This window comes from Salvia splendens, chromosome 7 (genome assembly GCF_004379255.2).
Source record: "Salvia splendens isolate huo1 chromosome 7, SspV2, whole genome shotgun sequence".
Taxonomy (NCBI): Eukaryota; Viridiplantae; Streptophyta; class Magnoliopsida; order Lamiales; family Lamiaceae; genus Salvia; species Salvia splendens.
The window spans coordinates 35,772,930-35,790,012 of record NC_056038.1 but is presented as its reverse complement, the minus strand read 5'-3'; the positions used below and the strand labels follow the sequence as shown (position 1 = coordinate 35,790,012).

Here is a 17,083-nt window from a genome sequence, read left to right as displayed (position 1 = left end):
TGATGACATATATAGAGAATACTAGTAATTAATAAATATGGGAAAAAAATCTATGCTACATTAATGTATTAGTTGTTAATTTTAAGCGGTTGTACACACGTTGCATCAAATGATGTCATTTGTGAGCATGTGGCTTCGTTTACGCCTTATGAATCATAAGTTGTGATCTATGTATTCTTCACCTTGACGTTGTAGATATATATTGGTGATGATAATATAATGATGTTAAGGTCACTTCAGTGGTATATTAATTTTTTTGTTAATTATCCACTTAAAGAAAATTGAAAATAAAGACTAAAATGAGTATTAGTTTTTCAAAATAATATTGATTCTCATATATATTGTGCAAATTCTATTTTGGTTAACCTAAGTTAAAATGGTGCACATTAGGTTAACCCCCTTCAAAATTCAAACCAAATTATTTGTTTGTTGTGCGAAAATGGTGGAGTTTAAAGTTTGCCTAGATATGCTAAATATCTTCAAGCATTATTTATCCATATACTAGGTTTCCTAGTATTTAATTCAAAAATAGATAAATTGATATACCAATCGAAGGACTAATAGAGATATTTTATGTTGGGTTGGTGCTATGATATTTGACTTTTCATGCCGTCCCCATATCTTGAATTATTGCAAGATGAAGTATAGAGGAAACTTTAAATTTTATACTACTATATGAGTTGGCGTGTACAATGTTTGCATAGTCTCAATAGTAGAATAGTCGATAAAGTCATAAAGCTATGTAAAAAGAAATATACTTTCAACGTGTCTACAATATATGACTATAAAATATTAAGTTATAATAGAATTTAATCTTAGTTATCTCATATGGATACAACAACATTATTTAATTAAGATAGAAAAGGAAAAGAAAGTAATAAAAGTAGAAAAAAATTTATTTAATTGAAGCAATGCTTTTTTGAGAAATAACCAAAGACATTATATTATACACGAAGCAATTGAGAAAATTAAAACTCTGTGATTTAATGTCAACTATTTAAAAGACTATTATTCAAAATAAAAATAAAATAAGAAAAATTTAAAAGAATGAGAAGAAAATGAAATGGCTTTGTGTTACTCCCATATTCAACTATTTTAAAAACATTTTTTACATTTCACCATTAATAGTTGGAATTGGTTATAGGTGCTACTAATTTTGTTGAATTTTATGTCGTTGCAGTCTTGCAGATTTGCTTAACATTCAATTTTTCACACATACCGATGAATCGCACCAAGTCTATATCATTATCTACAGGGTGATAGTCAATTCGGATATAAATATGTATGCAAAAAGGCAAGCTATTATCATTGGAATTGGACACTTATATACAAATGAAAAGCCAATATATGAGGCCATTTAATTGTCTCGCAAAACACCCAATCAATTGGAATGATGCATTCATGAGTCATATTATTCATTTATCAAGTTAGAAACATTTATTCATGAATCTATTGGAATTGTTGAAAGGTAAAACTAATTATGTACATACATTTAGCGATGATAATTTATACCAGATACGTCATGAACATATACGATTTTATAAATTAGGGTCAATTTTTATTGGATTTGTGTTTTTATTGAGTTGGCCCATTAAGATTTTGAGTTGGGATAGAATAACTTATTAAAAAGTAAGATTATTATTTAAATTATTTTTATTCTTCTATTTTTGTTTCATGCTCTAGATTCATGTAAATTAATTTTAATTCGTGTAAATAAGGTTTGAAAATTAGGTTTATCGTGTAAATTAAGTATTGGTCATTATCATGTTGTTAATATGTCGTGTTAGCCTATATATTATATCGTGTCGGTAATGAATAAGTGCCATGTACGAGTTTAAATGTAGTAGACTGGGTTCGTGTTCAGGTTGAAAAATATCTTAACATGTCGGATTTAGATTAAATCTCCCCCCGTCCCCGTTAAAATGACCACTTTTTTTCACGTGTTTTGGAAAAATGATAATAAATAGATAAAGCAAAGTAAGAGAGAGAATAATATACAGAAAAGTCTCTTATACATTATTATCTTTCTTACTTTAATTTCTCTACACTTTAACTATTTATTATTATTATTTTCAAAATAAGTAAGAAAAAAAGAATTTATCTTAAATGGAATAGAGGAGTATTAGATACGATATCATTATCATACTGATCCAATAAAGGCTCAAACTGCATTAATTTGTCACCCCCTTAAAATATTGAATATTGGTAATTGGCGACAAATTGCCGGCGAGTATGTCAACGTTATCGAAAGAATTTTGAGCCATAATTAAACGCCTAGTTAATGGCGATGTTGAAGACATAAATTTGCAATTACAAAACTATTGTTAGTAGTCATAATTTTCGTGCATTATTTTTTTAGTTTATTAGTATAAACTTATTACTATAAATAATGGCGTTTCAAAACATTCATTCGAATGGTGGTAATTGGTGGATCTGAGAGTCGAGTGACTGGATAAAGCTATATGGAAGATAACTGAATTGGATGAATCAGTTAGCAAATGTCGTTGCCACTTGATCAAGGCGATCTCGCTCTCGCCAGCCAACCAATGTAATTTATATAACTCCCGATTTGCACTACTTTAACAGTAAAGCGGCAAGTTCGGGGTCGATCCCACAGAGAAGCGAGTGTATCGAGTGTGTGCGTAGTGAATAGGGTTCGGCTGCTGCCACGCTTTAATTTTGGGAGTTTTAACTACTAAGTTTACACTAGGCACAAAGTAAACTATCTACTGGATCAAGTCACTGATTACTACTGGATCAAGTAAACGTCAGACTGAAAATAAGAACTCAACTAAGCATGCTATGGAAAACATGAAACACCTTGTCACTCAACATGATCAAACACTTGGTCAAAGATTAAAAAGCTAAACTGAACTGGAAAAGTAAACACGAAGGCGAAAACTAAACAACTCCAATTTTATACCCAAAACTCATAACAGTGTTGCAAGCATACAGAATACAGAAAGAGTGATTCTTTAACTACAGAACAACTCGAAATCAAACTAAGCTAACAACTTCGGGAAATACGAAAGCAAGTAGCGTCGAGAAAACTCTCGGATGGAAATTCGAGACAATGGCGAACAGATATCGAATACTCTGTCGCGCTCCTTCTCTCTAGCTAACCATTTCTCTCACTATCTTTAGAACTGGGAAACTAAACTAAAATGTAAACTAAACTAAAACATAAACTAAACGTAAAAGGAAGAGAGATCCCCTATTATGGTGGCACATCCTCTATTTATAGGCACTTCACACAATCTCCAGCTGGATAACGATCTTGGCAGAGGATATTCGCTCACGCTGTGAGCGAGCAACTCACCGATTGCTACGTGCCTTCCTTCTAGAATGACGTCGCTTTTCAATAACAGATTCATGACTCAGCTCTGTCCTTGCGTCTCATGTATCAGCACGTGTCCTCTTCTAGAACGTCGTACTTGCTAACAGAATGATGTGCATCATCCAGCTCATTAGCCTCACGTGTCCTTCTTCTGGAAGCCAGTGGTCCCCTCCTTAACTGCTTGATTACTCCCCTTGATCAACTCCCCGATTTTTGGCCTTTTCGCCTGTTGTGCTTGCTTGATCAGTTTGACCTTGTTGCCTTGGTCAAACGGCATTCCTGCACAATTAACACTTGCTTTTGCGCGATAAACCGATCAAGTAGCGTACTTTTTACCTGTCCCCAAAGACTATGAACATTTGGTTCGTCACAAGTTTTAATGTATAATTGGAAAAGTAAGAGAGAGATAGAAAGAAATTCCCTACCTCATTAGAGAGAAATGAGTTTCCAAAATTAGAAAGTTTATACTTTTCAGAGACGGATTAAAAAGAAAATATTTCATACTTTTTAGGGACAGAGGGAGAACGTAGTAACTAAATTTTTTTCTTCTTTTATGAGTGTAGATTTTCGTGAAACTGTATGTAGATATTATCAACATATACTAGTGTATATATATAATTTGATTAATGTATATATGAATATAGCACCCTTTTCGTCCGCGAAAAAATATCTCATGTTAGCCATTCGAGGTATCTGCAATTTAAAGTCTTATTTACCTTTCCATTATAAGTAAGTGGACCCATCATTAACTTAAATCATTGCACTCATTTCACTGTATAAAAGTTAGGTCCATATTCTACTAACTCATTTCACAATTTTTTTACAAAATAAACAATTTCTTAATTTACGTGTCGAGTTAAAATAAAACTATAAATGGCGGACATAGTACAACTGATATGAAACTTTAAACATGCATATACATTTATATAAATCATTTGATTAATATATACTACTATATGAATATAGAATAGTGACAAAAAATAACTAAATTCTAATTATAATTAAAGACTAAAACTCAATTATTAAATAAAAAATGAAAGTGTGAGATTGGAAATAAGATCATTTTTAGCTATCAATTAAGTTATTTTAAGACAGTTCATACAAAGTGTATATGAACCAAATTAGTATATACTATATTATTAACAAAATTTTTAAAAAAACCTCGTATTCAAACATTCATAATTGAGCCCTTACAACTTTATGATATTTAAAATTATGGGACCATTTCAGGCAAAGAAAAGAGACCCAATATATTAGCAACCCACATCTTTTTTTATTTCTATATTCTTTACGCACATACATCTCACAAAATTACAAACAAATACTAGGACCAATAATTGGATAAAAAAAGGTAACATAAAACAATATATATCCCTTTCTTTTACCCAATTTTCCCATGTACTCCAATATAAGCTATACCCACAAATATATAGGGCCCAAATTTTCCATGTACTCCAATATAAGCTATACACACAAATATATAGGACAGTGATAAAATGCAAACTTAAATATTGTACAAACTTCAAACTATGATCTGGATAGTTAGAAAATATCAACAAATCACAAAATAATAGCAATAAAAAATGTCGACACAGTTTCAACACAATATCAACACAACATCTCAACACAATGTCAACGCAATAGTTGAAAAAAAAATACTATATCTCTCATTTTATTATCTCTCTCCACTTTTTTTCTGTACTTTTTTTTTACTTCTAAAAACTTGTGCAAAAAAAAAGGTCTCACATTAAATTAGACGGATGTAGTATTTAATAGAGATAATGACTTTTCATGCCGTCTCCGTCTTGAATTATTGCAAAATAAAGTATAATGGAAACTTACATGTTATATGAGTTAGAGTGAAAAATATTTACATAGTCTCAACAGTTTAGTAGTCGTTAAAGTAATATTTACATAGTCTCAACAGTTTAGTAGTCGTTAAAGTAAGTGCAAAGAAACATGTTTTCTACATCTCTATAATACGACTATATTCTAGAATAAATTGTTTATCATCTCAGTTAATGATACAATATGTAAAATAATAAAATTATTTAATTAAAATAATAAAAAAATGGTAAAAGTGTAGAAATTTTGTTTATTTAATTGAAACAATGTCGTTTTTTTACAATAACCAAAAGACGTTATTATATATACAGTGGAAAATTGAGAAAATTAAAGCGTTGTGATTTAATAGACGTTTTCTAAACTTATGGTAATATCAGAATGAGAAATTGGTTTCTAAAACCATGAACTTTCCCTAAATTTTGGTATTTTCCATGAACTTTAAAATTAGTACTACAATGACATGTCTATTACTATATTTGACTAATTTACGAGGTTTTTTTATCATACTTGATACAATTAAATCAACCCGGTTTTCAACATGACTTTTTATCATATATATGTTATGAACTTAAAAAGTGGTTTAAAATATCATAAAACATATCACGGTTGCCTACATAAAATAAGATTTTGATGAAAATATCTTATTTGAGTGAGTTTGGAAAATACCAAACAAAATGCAAAATTTGTGATATTGTAGACCAATTTTAAAGTTTATGGGAAATACCAAATTTTAGGCAAAGTTCATGGTTTTAGGGAGAGCATCCGCATCGCTGGCTCGATGTTGTCTCGGTCTCGTCTCGGTGAGACGAGACAACATCGAGCCAGCGATGCGGATACTCAGTCTCGTCCCGTGTCCCTCCGCCGAGAGGAGCCTGGCGAGCCAGCTCGCCACGCGCGTTGGCCACATGGAGAGCTCCCATGAGGCCGTGACGCCCACTCGCCGGCCCGCGAGTGGGCGTCGTTTATATCCGTTGAATAAATGTTTTTTTAATTTTTAAAAAAAATTCTGAAAAAAATTGAAAAAAAAATCCCCCAAAAATATTAGCCATTTATAGCCGTTTTTTCCAATATTTTAATTTTTTTTCTGTTTTTTAAGCCCCCAATCATCCCCACAAATTATCAAATCATCCCCACAAATTATCAAATCATCGCCGCTTCACTTTCCATGATTATGCAGATTTCAATAAATTGTAATATTAAGATTTCAATTATGTATTTTTCGTATTTTCGGATGTTGTAATTTTCGTGGTTTTTAATGATTTTATGAATTATTAGTATTAATTTACTATTTCAATGAGATATTAATTGAATTTGTTGGAAATAAAAATAAAAAATGAAATTGAATGAATAGTTAAGGGATGAAATGGTTAAAAGATGGTGGGTTGCAAGTACTGTCTCTTAGTTAAGAGATGTGGTAAAAAGTGCAGTGAGACCCAAGAATAGTTAATGAATGAGACGGTATTGAGACAAGGACGTGGATTGCCTAATATCCCTATCAGAATTGACTAAACTTATGGATTTATAGATTTAAAAAAAATAAGAAAATTTACTCCCATATTCAGCCATTTTAAAAACATTTATTTCATTTCAGAACTGGGCAAAGGAGCAACTCATTTGTTTTTTTTTTTGTTTTTTTTAAATTAACTCCTATATAAGGGGGAAATTACAAATCGGCACCTTATGCAATAATGTCTAAGTTCCTTGCCTCTAGGACAAATGACAAAAACTCATTTGTGAATTTTCTTCCGTTGCAGATTTGCTAAAAACTCGATTAATCATTATCAATAAGGACTTTAGTTAATTAATATAGATAAAATATGTATGCAAAAAGGCTAGCATATAATTATTATGGGAATGGGACTCTTAGAGTTATGTACAAATGAAAAGCAAACACGTGTGCATCACATTTAAGTATATATGGTCATTTAATTGTGTCACAAAACACCCAATCAAATGGAAGAAGGTTCGATCTGGCCCTGGGTGACTGGTTCACATTATTCTCGAGTTAGTTTTTTTTAATTCGAAAGCTACTTTCGTTCAGTTTGCTCGATATAGACGTTCAATTCATATAATTTTAGACACGACACAAATATAGTACAAAACTAATAAATTTAGGCTATTTTTATTGAATTTGTGTTTTAATTGGGTGGGTTGATCCATTAAAATTTTGGATTGATATCACATAACCTATTAATTTTTTTTATACTTTAGTTTTATCCTCTGGGTTCGTGTATATCTAGTAAGATTTTGGACTGAGATCGAATAACCTATTACGAAATAAGATTACTATTTAAATTATTTTTATTCTTCGAAAAAAATATACTTTAATTTGATTCTATAGGCTCGTGTAAATTAGCTTTAGATTATGTAGATCATGTTTAAAAAGCATGCATGTTTGATCGTGTAATTGGGTTTTAGTCGTGTAAATTAGGTTCCAATCGTTATCGTGTTGCGATCGTGTCAGTAACGAATACATGTCGTGTATGGATTTAAATGTAGCATATTGAGTTCGTGTTCAGTTTGAGAATTTTCTTTAACATATAAATTTGGATCAAGTCATTATTCGTTGATAATTGGCGACAATTCACTGTGAATATTGGCGTGAAATCTAAGCACAAAAATCATTCTCAGAGTTATGAAAAGTATTTTTCTGACACAGACGCCTAATTAATGGCGATGCATATGCTCCACCCACCTGTTGAACGCATAAATTTGCTAATTACAAAACTACTGATTGGAATAGATGACAAATTAATTTTTCTTCAATTTTATACGATGATGAACTTTATCAAAAAATATTACACAATTTAAAAACTAAAACAAATTAAAAGATTATGAGAAGACCATAGCATTAAGAGCATCCACAACCGTGCTCTTGTCAGCGGCACGGTTGTGGGCCCGACCCCACTTTTTCTGCCTCCTCTCTGGCAAGAGCACAATACCCACAGCTGTGCTCTTCCGCAAGGACGAGCACAATTAATTTAAAATTCAATTACACAAAAACATTTCCATAATACTAAAATTCATTAAAAAACCACAATAAATATTACAAATTACAAATTAAATAAAAAAGACATAATTAAAATCCTAAAAATTAAAAATTACATAATTAAAATCATAAAAATTAAAAATTACATAATTTAAAAACTAAAAATTAAAAATTACATAATTATTAAAATCATAAAAATTAAAAATTACATGATTATTGGCTAATATTACCCGAGGAAGACTACGCATCCGGCGGCACCAACCCCAATTGTTTTTTGAGACCCAATATCATGTCCTCATGCGTTTGAAGTTGGGTGGGGATCATAGTTGACCTATCGGCCATATTGAGTTGGGCCAAAAGGGCCCACAACGAGTTGTTCGGGGGTGGAGGTGGAACATAGGGTGCGGGTTCGAGGGCGGGGGCAGATGGAGTCGCGGCGCGACGGCGTTTGGCCGCCGCCTTCTTCCTTCCTTGCGGTCGGCGTCGGGTACCGCTTGGTCCGGCGTCGGATAGGGATGCCGACCGTGACCGTTTGGAGGAGCCGCTAGAGGAGGATGTTACACCTCCCAGATACTTCGGGTGCGTCCTCGTTTCCTGCCAAACATTTAGGTACTTAAACGACTTACCATTCATGGATTGGTAGGTGCTCAGCGCCGCAGTGATGATGTCGACCTCGCTCCGGCCGCTCCCGGCATTCCGCGACTCCTGGAGGAAATAGCCATTGAACTTGCCAATTTCGTCGTTGGCTCGGCCGATGCAGTTGCGCACCATACTCTCGTTGCGCTCGATCGTTCCCGGCGGCCGGTTTGCATTGTACCGCCGAGAGACGCGCCACCAAAAGTGATCGTCGGATTGGTTCGTGCCAACCACCGCATCTTCGGATATTTCCAAGTACGCCTTGAACAATCTATCCATCTCTGCCGGTGAGTACGGTGTGCGGACACCGGCGCGAGATGGAGGAGTCGGAGTTTGGGAATGGACGGGAGGCCTAGGCTCCGGTGTCCACCCGTATCGCCCATCAGAGCCACCTTGGTCGTCGACCGGGTATGGCCGGTAGCCACTCGGAACGCCCGAATCTTGGGTGAGAGGAGGGGCCGAATAGTCCGTTTCCGGACTAGGAAACGGTTGTGAACCTAACCATTCGGGGTTCCAACCGTGGGAGCCGCTTGGGTTATCGTCGTGACCGGACATAGTAGTGTTGTAGGGTGTGAGAGAATGAAGATGAAAATGGATATGATAGATTGAAGATGAGAATGGAGATGAGATAATGATGATGAGAATTGTGTAGTTAGATGTGAATTTTTGGGAGTGAAATTGGGGGTATTTATAGATGAAAGTGTGTATTTTTTGGGTAAAAAAAATTAAAAAAAATTAAAAAGTGGGAAAAAACGGTTATAAACGGATATAATTTTTTTGGGAAGTGAATTTTTTTTTAAAATTTTTTATTCGTTTTTTAATTAAAAACTGATTTTTTAAAAAAAAAATTCAACACAACGGCTATGCCGTTGACGAATGAGGGCGCGCCACGTCAGCTGCTCGCTGGCACGGCACTGCTCGATGCATCGAGCAGCGCCTTGCCAGCGGCGCGAGCGCAGCGGCAGCGGGTGGCATCCGTGCCAGCAGTGCGGACCGCTGTGGCGACGGACGCCACCGTTGTGGATGCTCTAAGGGTAGAAAATATTATGAGCTGGAGCTCTATAAACGATCCTTGAGATCGTGCTTTTATTCAATTGAAAAAGACATACAGTTTACTTATACAACATTTCATTAACAAGATCAATCAAAAAACGTAATTTACTTACTACATCCGTCCTTGAAAAATAGAAACTTTTGAAACGCTACGAGTTTTAACGCATAATTTATAAAGTAAGAGAGGAGAATTGGTAAAGTAATTAGAGAGATTAAGAGAAGAAAAAATAGTGGAAGTGGTATTAGTGAATCTTGGGGTCCACGTCTATAATAGAAAATTAGTTTCTATTTTTAAGGAATGATCCAAAATAAAAATAGTTTCTATTTTTTAGGGACGGGGTAGTATTTATCCTCTGTTTTGATTTTACGTATCTGGGTTTTGCTTTTTATTATCATGTACTTCTTTTTAATATTAATGTTAGTTTAACTACTATTATTTTGTTAAATTATTATATATTAGGTAAATGAGATGATTTAATTAGATGATTGAATCTATTAAATTAAATCAAGTAATTTATTTGATTAGTCAAATTTATTTTATTAACTTTTCAATATAACGAAAGACATACTCATTTCGTTTAATTGGATGAACTAATTAAATTAAACCAATTCAATACAAATTTCTTTCTACTTCTTTCCTATTTTGATATATATGCAATGTTGGTTATAACATAATAAATCAAATATTGTAAAGCAATTCCGATTTAATATATATAGTGTAAACTAAAAAATGTATATTTACTTGTCCAAAACTTATAATAGGATGTAGTATTTTAAGACATCATTAGATCTATTATCTTATCTATTCTGGGCTTCAGACTACCATTGAAGTTGATATACATTTACTTTTATCGACGCCAACAAAGAGTACATAAGAAAACTAATACTATAAATTTAATTAGCTGTAGATAATATAATTATTTCCATAACTGTTGATATGTGAATTATACAAATTTCATGTGTCACACATATAAAAAGACATTGGCACCTTGTTATAGCCATTAATAGCTCGTGTAAATTAGTAAAAAAAAAATTATTAAATCAAGCAGTAGGGGAGATGGCTGATTTGAGAATTGTATCAAAGGCATTTTGAAGACAAGACTTGAATTTGGGAGAATCAATGAGCCCATTTTCTGTTCCCAAAGCTATCCTCAGCTTTCCCATGTAGCTCACCATTGTTATAGTAAGATTCTGCAATATATTTATAAATATAATTAAAAATAGTACCATACATCTATATTTCATAAACAGAGACAAATTGCTATGAATTTATACTATACGGGTTAATTGCCTATAAAATAATCGAGAATTTTTTAAAGTTTTTTGATCTGTCATTCAAATTACGAAAAGTGTGTAATAAATCATATTGCAGCTATTTTATGGATTATATTAGTGCAATTACATCATAATTTTTATTTAAAAAAAACACTAGAGAGAGAGAGAGAGAGACCTGAGGGACACCAACAACCATGAAATACAAGCCTTTAACTGGATGATTAGACAAAGCCATTCTTTCTACTGGACCCATAATGTTTGAAACTGTCATGCTTGTATTCTTTAGAGTGCTATGAATATATTTTGCTGTTACCTGCACAAAAACAAATTTTGATAACTTTCATTAACAATTACTCCATCCGTCCCCAATTAGGAGTCACTCTTTGACCGTGCACAGGTTTTAAGGAAGTGTTTGAATGTGTGGTGTAATAAATGAAGTTAGGTAGTGGAATGCGGAACCTCTTTGACTTTTAGGGTATTTTTGATGTCCAAACATAATCATACCTCAGGGCCTCTCAATTTCCTCAATGCATCAAGTAATTTCCCAGTCAAAACTAAAGCTGCAGAATTCTTTTTCCTCCTTATCAATTTGTTGGCTTTGTGCACGAAATTGAGCGGGTCGGCCGTCATTTTCGGGAGAGGGACGTGGAGGAAGGCGAATCGGTTGCCCCATGTTGATTCGTCATCGTCGGGTTCGACCATCTCGGATATGGTTTTGTAGGTGCGGATGTTCCTCGTGTTGAGTAGAACCAATGCAGTTGATTTTGCATCGGTGAGGTCTTGCTTCATTGCCTGCATGTAGAGTCTAATCCCCAAGAAAACCACTCCGCATACCACATCGTTTATACTCTGCGTAACAACACGTGTCACGTATTTCAATCTCGTATTTTATTTCATCAATATGACTTAATGTAGTCATGAGCTTGTACCAATTAGTCAAAATATGGCACTAACTAGGTGTATTTACTGATCACTACCCTTTCACTATATAGAAATTAAAGACTATAGTAATTATTTTTTAAATTGATCTCAAATATAATACAGTATAGTTGAAAATTTAATGTTTGGGAGTGACTGCTCACGGCATTAATTATTGACTGTTTGAATAAATACTAGTATTAAATACTACAATATACTCCATGGCACGAAATTAATTACTGTCACACAAAATTTAACTAAAAAATATCGAATAAATTCTGCGTTGAAAGCTAGCTGTATGCACCAATTGAAATAATAAATGGGAAAATAATGGTAATAACGCGTTGTCAATCCATAACTAATAATGCAGGTTATTTTAATTCTAATACCTTAAAAAATTATTTATAGTATTATTATTTTTTTTAATTACTTAAAATTTCGTGCTTAATTTGTTCATATTCTCTAAGTATAACTTCGAATAAAAAATATAATAACTAATTTAATTTTGATTTTTATATAATTTTAAAATTAATATTAACCATAACAAAGTACTCCATATAGACCATTCAAAACTAAGTAAAATTAAGTACTAATATAGGCTTGTTTTTAAGTTTCGGAAATGACATATCTAACCTTGAAAGTTGAATTGATAAAAAATGCATTGAAGTAAATTGCAACATAAATAGTGACGATTTAAGTAACAAAAATTTTTTAACAAAGTACAAAATAGTAACATGAAAACTCACCACATGAAGACTGGCCTTGATTTGCCTGATTTGATCAAGGGAGAAGGTCAAGGTGGTAATCGTGATCGGCCGAAACTCGACTCCTTCCTCACCGGACCTCACCGGAGATTTGTGATCCTCGAGCACACTACTCTTCAACAAACTCCACCCAAAATCCACAACAGTATTGACAATTCCAGAAAAATTCTTAGAAATTCTCTGGCAAAAGCTATGATCACCACCATTTATTCGACCGGCCGGAATCATGCTTGGAAGTGTTAGTGGAATTCGAGGATCGTCGGCTCGTTCCATGCAAGAGAGAAGAGCCCCCATTAGAGAGAAGCCATCACCAAGTGAATGGTGAAGTTTGAAGATCACATTTCCCATTGCATTTTTGGTGGGGTATTGGAAGACATGGACTTCCCATAATGGCCTACTTTGGGGGAACTCTTCCATTGATATTCTAGACAAGTAATCTCTCAGGCAATCATCGTAGAACTCCGGTGTTTTTCCTTCGGGAAGTTTTGGGAATTGTAAGTGGTCTTCAAGCTTCACATCGACCTTTTTCCAGTGCTTCTTTCCGTTTCTGTCTTTGACCTATTTTGACCCCGGTCAATTTGTTAGGGTTCAATATCACAAAAATTTGTGTGAGATCTAAGTGTGTTAGGTGTTATGCACTACTTAATTTAAGATGTTTATATATTAGACAAAGGCTTTTATATTATTATACTCCATTTATCCATGATTAAAAGTCTTAATATTGCTATCTTTAGGTAAATTACTATAAAAATTAGATTCGGGTTACATTCACTGATTTCACTTGCAACATAATCAATTAATTCATTGAAACCCGTGCCAAAAGCAAATAAAACTTTTTATCATAGATATATGGGTATATATTGATCTCATAGATACTATATGTAATTAAGAAATGTATGTTATACAGAGTACAATTATAAGATCAGTATCCATATGAGATTTATATGTTCACAATATCAATGAAAATATTACTTATATTGATATTATAGAATAAGTTGAAGAACGTCAATGAGATGCGGCTCAATTCATAAGACTTTTTTCTTCAAACTAATGAATTCAAGGTTTAATAATCTGAAGGGCTAGCTTACGACTTTTTTTTCCGTAGTAATGGATTCATGATTTCAAATAATCTAAAGGGCTAGCTGCGTGTATCTCATAATAATACTACTAATAAGTTGAAGAATGTCGATGAGACGCAACTCAATTCATAACTTTTGTTTAGAACTAATGAATTCAAGGTTTAATAATCTAAAGGGCTAGCTTACGACTTTTCTTTTCGAAGTAATGGATTCAAGATTTCAAATAACCTAAAGGGCTAGCCAGTGTAAGTTGAAGAACGTCGATGAGACACAATTCAATTCATAATACTTTTCTTTGAACTAATGAATTCAAGATTTAATAATTTAAAGGGCTAGTTTACGACTTTTTTCTTAGTAATGGTTTCATGATTTCAAATAAGGGCTAGCTTGTGTATAATATTAAGTTGAAGAATGTAAATGAAACGCAGCTCAGTTCATAATTCTTCGAACTAATGAATTCATGATTTAATAATCTAAAGGACTAGTTACGACGTTTTTCTTCAAAGTAAGGAATTCAAGATTTCAAATAATCTAAAGGGCCCTTTAGCTAATGTGTATCTCAATATCAACAAAATAAAGTTGAAGAGTCACTATTTGAAATTTATTAGATGCATTTATGGAAAACTACTTATGTGGAGTGTGGATGGTAAACGATCACCTACCTAGCTAAATTCAATATAGATTGATATCTTGTGGATGCCATAAAATATGGGTGGCATTTATAATTCATTTACCCAGCATAATTAAATTGGAAACTTATAGAAAGGCCAAAGGTTACGGATTAAAAAAATTAAATAAATAGTAGGATCATCTAAATCGAGAAAATAAAAAAGTAAGCAACATACATATTAAATTATTAATATTATTTCAAGAACTATATATAGTAATAAAAAAATACGGTCCTTGCATGTATCTTATTAAATTTAATTCCACGTCCCACTATTAAAACCGAAACTTTTAAGCTAAACAAAAAAAAAGTCGTAATTACCATTAAACTATTAAGCATCATGACCAAACTTTCCACATATAGAATCTAAAAATAATTTGGGAAAATCTCCGATCTAACAAATGTATCGTTGCACACATACTGTTACAGGGTGGACGTAGAAAAAAATTGATCGAGATATATATTTTCAAAATGATACTCAGAAAATAAATTAATAAAATGATGCAGATTAATAAATGTTTTTCCAAAATAATATAAATAACTTCCAAAATAAATTAATAAATCAAAATGATCGTCACTACAAATGCACACATAAACAAGAAACCGCGAACAAACATTACAACAACACACAACAATGTCAAGCTCGCCTTTGTATTCGACCAAGTACTAAAAAGAGAGAGAGAGAGAGAGTACCATGAGAGAGGAGAAACGAGGGTTGATAGGAAGAAACACATCTTTAAGCAAAGACAAAGAGTTGGAATTATCAATTGGGATCTCTGATTCAAGAACACCAATCACACTCACTGAAATCACTGAGCTTGTGAAGTATTGCCCAGTTGGGCTCACTGGTTCCGAATATTCCTCCATAAAAATATTAATTTTCTATAAAAAAAATCAACTTTTTTTTATTGGTTTGTTGCCCAATGAAAACTCAACTAGAGTATAATTTCAGATATTTCTTTGTAAGGTTGATATAAATAGGCTGTATTCATCTCAGTTATTTATATACCAATGGGGAGAAAGAGTGGGTGCCTTTTTTATTTATTGCAGACTGTTCGGAAAATTTATTTAAATCATTAGTGCATATGACAATGAGACCAATGAATATTAATTGCCTTCTTGTTCTTGTGTATTAATTTAGAAACCAACAATATACATATATGTATGTATCATGTATGTGCATTAATTTGGAAAGTTAATTGCCTCTTGTGTTTGGAAGTTGAGATCGTATATAAAGGTGTAAAGGTATGAAATAAAATCATACCTTTACAAATAAAAAGTAATTAAATTTGAAGTGTTTTTAGTAGGTTTAGCACAAATATGAACATTAAAAATTTCAAATTATTACGGTTGAATACTAATTGCCTCTGTTAAATTAATATGAATCGAATGAACATATGTAATAATTATTCGACATTGTGTTGCCATAATAAGTTGAAGAAAGTCGACGAGACGCAACTAACTCAATTCATATGAACGTCGATGAATCGAATGATCATATGTAATAATTATTCGACATTGTGTTGCTATCATTTTATCTCGTCCTCGGCCTTCGGTGCAATGTGGAGCTTGTGGTTGTCTTCTTCCTCATTGGCACTTATTGCTATGCTCGACTCTTGTTTTGACTTGTTCCTTGTTGGTGAGTTGTTATTCTTTGTTTATTTATTGTTGACGCTGATTTAACAACTATTGTATTTGAATCTGAGCTTGCCACGTGTTTTATAATTTATAGTATTTTTATTCTTTATAAAAAAAATACATTGATAGTATCTTATTTTTCAATTAAACGTACCTAATCATAACTTTCTATTACTACTTCAGATAACAATAATCAATGGCATGAATACAAATACTCTTTTCACTTTGGTATGTATATGTATAATGTATTCTACATGTTTTGGTATGTAAGCCGTCAATTTATGATTCGAACAAAAGGGGCTTTAATTTTATATTTTTTTATGGTAGTTGAGAAAAATTTATAATAGTGACGCCAACTCACCTAATATTGGGTACCATTTATATGAAACTGTGAGCTGTAATTTGCGGTGAAAGGAACCAAATATTTATGAAGTGTGGTTCCCACTTTTTTTTAACTATTAATTACTTGCATCGGTCAAACGGGACGACTTACTGAATTAATTAATCTCACATAGCTTTTATAATAAAAAAATAAAGTAAATATTTTGAACAAGAGTACTATTTAATTTAATCACCCAAATTTCTATCCGAATATTTGAAGTTAAAGGATGAAAACAAAATAACTAGAAACGGGGAATTTAAATAATTCAATTATATACAAAGGACGTCACAAATTATTTTAAATCAGATTGACCCTTTATTATGCAATGCACGAGAATATTATGCAATATTTATTGTATATGTAGATAATGGTAACGAGTTCTAAAATTTGAAATGTATATAGTAATAATTTTACAAAATACGTACATAGAAATAAATGTATTGCTTGAAACAACTATATTTTAATGCTAGAATATTATCTTTATAAAATTTAATTATAAT

The 17,083-nt window shown here is 32.5% G+C and overlaps 1 protein-coding gene across 1 annotated transcript; it reads right to left on the bottom strand.

Annotated features, from left to right (window-relative positions):
• Window positions 1-10,744: 10,744 nt before the first annotated feature.
• Window positions 10,745-15,548, bottom strand: LOC121811347 (wax ester synthase/diacylglycerol acyltransferase 3-like). The gene is made up of 5 exons (XM_042212185.1): window positions 15,257-15,548; window positions 12,800-13,375; window positions 11,640-11,984; window positions 11,311-11,448; window positions 10,745-11,051 (listed from the first exon to the last, which is right to left on the bottom strand). The coding sequence occupies exons 1-5, from the start codon at window positions 15,428-15,430 to the stop codon at window positions 10,902-10,904; spliced, it is 1,383 nt and encodes a 460-aa protein (XP_042068119.1). The 5' UTR covers window positions 15,431-15,548; the 3' UTR covers window positions 10,745-10,901.
• Between the last annotated feature and the right edge of the window lie 1,535 nt (window positions 15,549-17,083).

Excerpts from the sequence above, each read along its gene's own strand:
- LOC121811347 (XM_042212185.1), bottom strand. The coding sequence starts at position 15,430 with ATGGAGGAATATTCGGAACCAGTGAGCCCAACTGGGCAATACTTCACA. Across the intron at positions 11,449-11,639 it reads GGAAATTGAGAGGCCCTGAG|GTAACAGCAAAATATATTCA; the intron begins GTATGATTATGT and ends GTTTTTGTGCAG. Across the intron at positions 11,052-11,310 it reads TGGTTGTTGGTGTCCCTCAG|AATCTTACTATAACAATGGT; the intron begins GTCTCTCTCTCT and ends AATATATTGCAG.